The sequence below is a fragment of the Olea europaea genome, chromosome 23, assembly GCF_002742605.1.
Source record: "Olea europaea var. sylvestris chromosome 23, O_europaea_v1, whole genome shotgun sequence".
Lineage (NCBI taxonomy): Eukaryota > Viridiplantae > Streptophyta > Magnoliopsida > Lamiales > Oleaceae > Olea > Olea europaea.
This window is the reverse complement of record NC_036259.1, coordinates 6,593,788-6,595,608: the sequence shown is the minus strand read 5'-3', so window position 1 is coordinate 6,595,608 and position 1,821 is coordinate 6,593,788. Positions and strand designations below refer to the sequence as shown.

The 1,821-nt window shown below is 31.4% G+C and overlaps 1 protein-coding gene across 1 annotated transcript; it reads left to right on the top strand.

Moving 5' to 3' along the window:
• The first annotated feature begins 997 nt into the window (after positions 1-997).
• Positions 998-1,402, top strand: LOC111371974 (agamous-like MADS-box protein AGL81). The gene has a single exon (XM_022994116.1). The coding sequence runs from the start codon at positions 998-1,000 to the stop codon at positions 1,400-1,402; it is 405 nt and encodes a 134-aa protein (XP_022849884.1).
• The last annotated feature ends 419 nt before the right edge of the window (positions 1,403-1,821 follow it).

Sequence of the window (1,821 nt, the reverse complement as noted above, 5' to 3'; positions counted from 1 at the left end):
ACCTCTAGCTAACTAGAATATGACCTTACCATCATAACATATTAAAAAAAAAAAAAAAACAACCTTGTTGTCTTTTTGTGCAATAAACTATATCTAACCTATAAATAATTTGCCGTCTTCTGGAAATATTTGCAAAAAAATTAGTCCAACATTTCATTCATTTTGTAATATCAAATAATTTTTTATGTACTTATTTGTATGAAAAAAATTAATTTTAATTGAAATAAATTGAATAGATAATAAACATAATTTTTTGGTCAATAACTAATAAATAATTTGTACATCACAAAAAAGAAAAATATAATTTTTTAATATAATATAAAAAATTATAAAATAAAACCATTATCACTAATAAATGAGTTCAAAAAATAATTTATTTAAAGGTATAAAAAAATTAGTGACAAAGAATTTGGAAACTTTAATTTTGTCTCAAGCAAAAAATAAAAATATAGTAATGATCCACTAGTTCAACTAGTAACCTGATGACCTAGTATCTTGACTGGGTCAATGTTCGAGTCGAGTCTGATAATAATGACTTTATCAGAGTAGGCTTATTTCTGGCGAAAAAGGCATAAAAAACTCATAATTCCAAAGATCCTTTATTTCACATGAAACCCTCAATCAATGTCTAGATTGAATACCTATAAAATTAAACCACAGATAATAATTGATACCTAAAAAAATTATTTCAAATAAATTGACATAAAAAAGTAATAGAACCCTCTACCAATACCTAGTACGACGTCGTTTAATCAATCTGTAGGCGGTAAACTAAACTGAACAAACTTTTGAAATTTGAATCTTTGAATATAGCTATTAGTAATACGACGCCGTTTAAAACGGCTAGAAATAAATAAGGCCCGTTAACCGCCTAAAACAGAAGACGTAACAATTTTGAATGCTTTGAATTCACGCAATCAATTCCCCTATAAATTCAAATACCCAAAGCGGTTAGCACCTCGAAGAATTTCTCTAGTTCTCTCCACAAAAGAGAAACATGAAGAATACAACAAACAAGAAGGATAAATCTGCGTTGAAGGCTGAAAGAAAAAGCTTCAAGATGCAGAAAGAATCCATCAAGAAGCAGACGAAGGAACTCTCCGAAATTTGCAACGTCAAGGCTTGCGCTGTTATTATTGGGCCCGATGGGACGATTGAAACATGGCCGGAAAATCGTAACGATGTGCGGGAATTGATCCAAGCGTACAAAAACCGCGGTCCGGAAAAGGAACAGCCTCAAGAACTTGACGGTGATAACGATAAAACTAAGGAAACTGTTTCTGTTGTCTCGGGGAATCCAACCAAAGAAGAAATTTTAAGAAGTATAGATGCCAAATTAGCCGAAGTAAGGAAGCGGATTCAGATCTTGAAGGCCAATGAGATGAAAAAGACAGAATCGTAATTCTTATTTTATTTATATAATTTATGTTTTATTTATGTTTTGAGTCGGTGAAAGGTAGTAATCGTGGGTATGTTTCTTTTTGCTGTTTTAAGGGTGGTTATTGAGTAGAGATGTGCCCTTTAATTCAAGAATAGAATATTGTGTTTAAACTCTAAGCAAGTAATGAATGGAAGAATGAATTATGAGTTGTCTCGAAAACAAACCAATTTCTTGTTTTAATTTTCTTACCATTGGAAACATTTGCTTTCTAGCCATTTACAATGACTATGAACAATTCGGGACATGTCTACTCTACCTCCATTACTTGTAATGCCTTTCATTTTTTTAGGATGAGTGATTAGGATCAAACTTTTAGTTTGGGCCATATTCTTGGTAAAAAAAAAGGTTGGCTATACAGGCCTTGTGAAGCCACATATTTG

Coding starts and splice junctions, on each gene's coding strand:
- LOC111371974 (XM_022994116.1), top strand. CDS start 998: ATGAAGAATACAACAAACAAGAAGGATAAATCTGCGTTGAAGGCTGAA.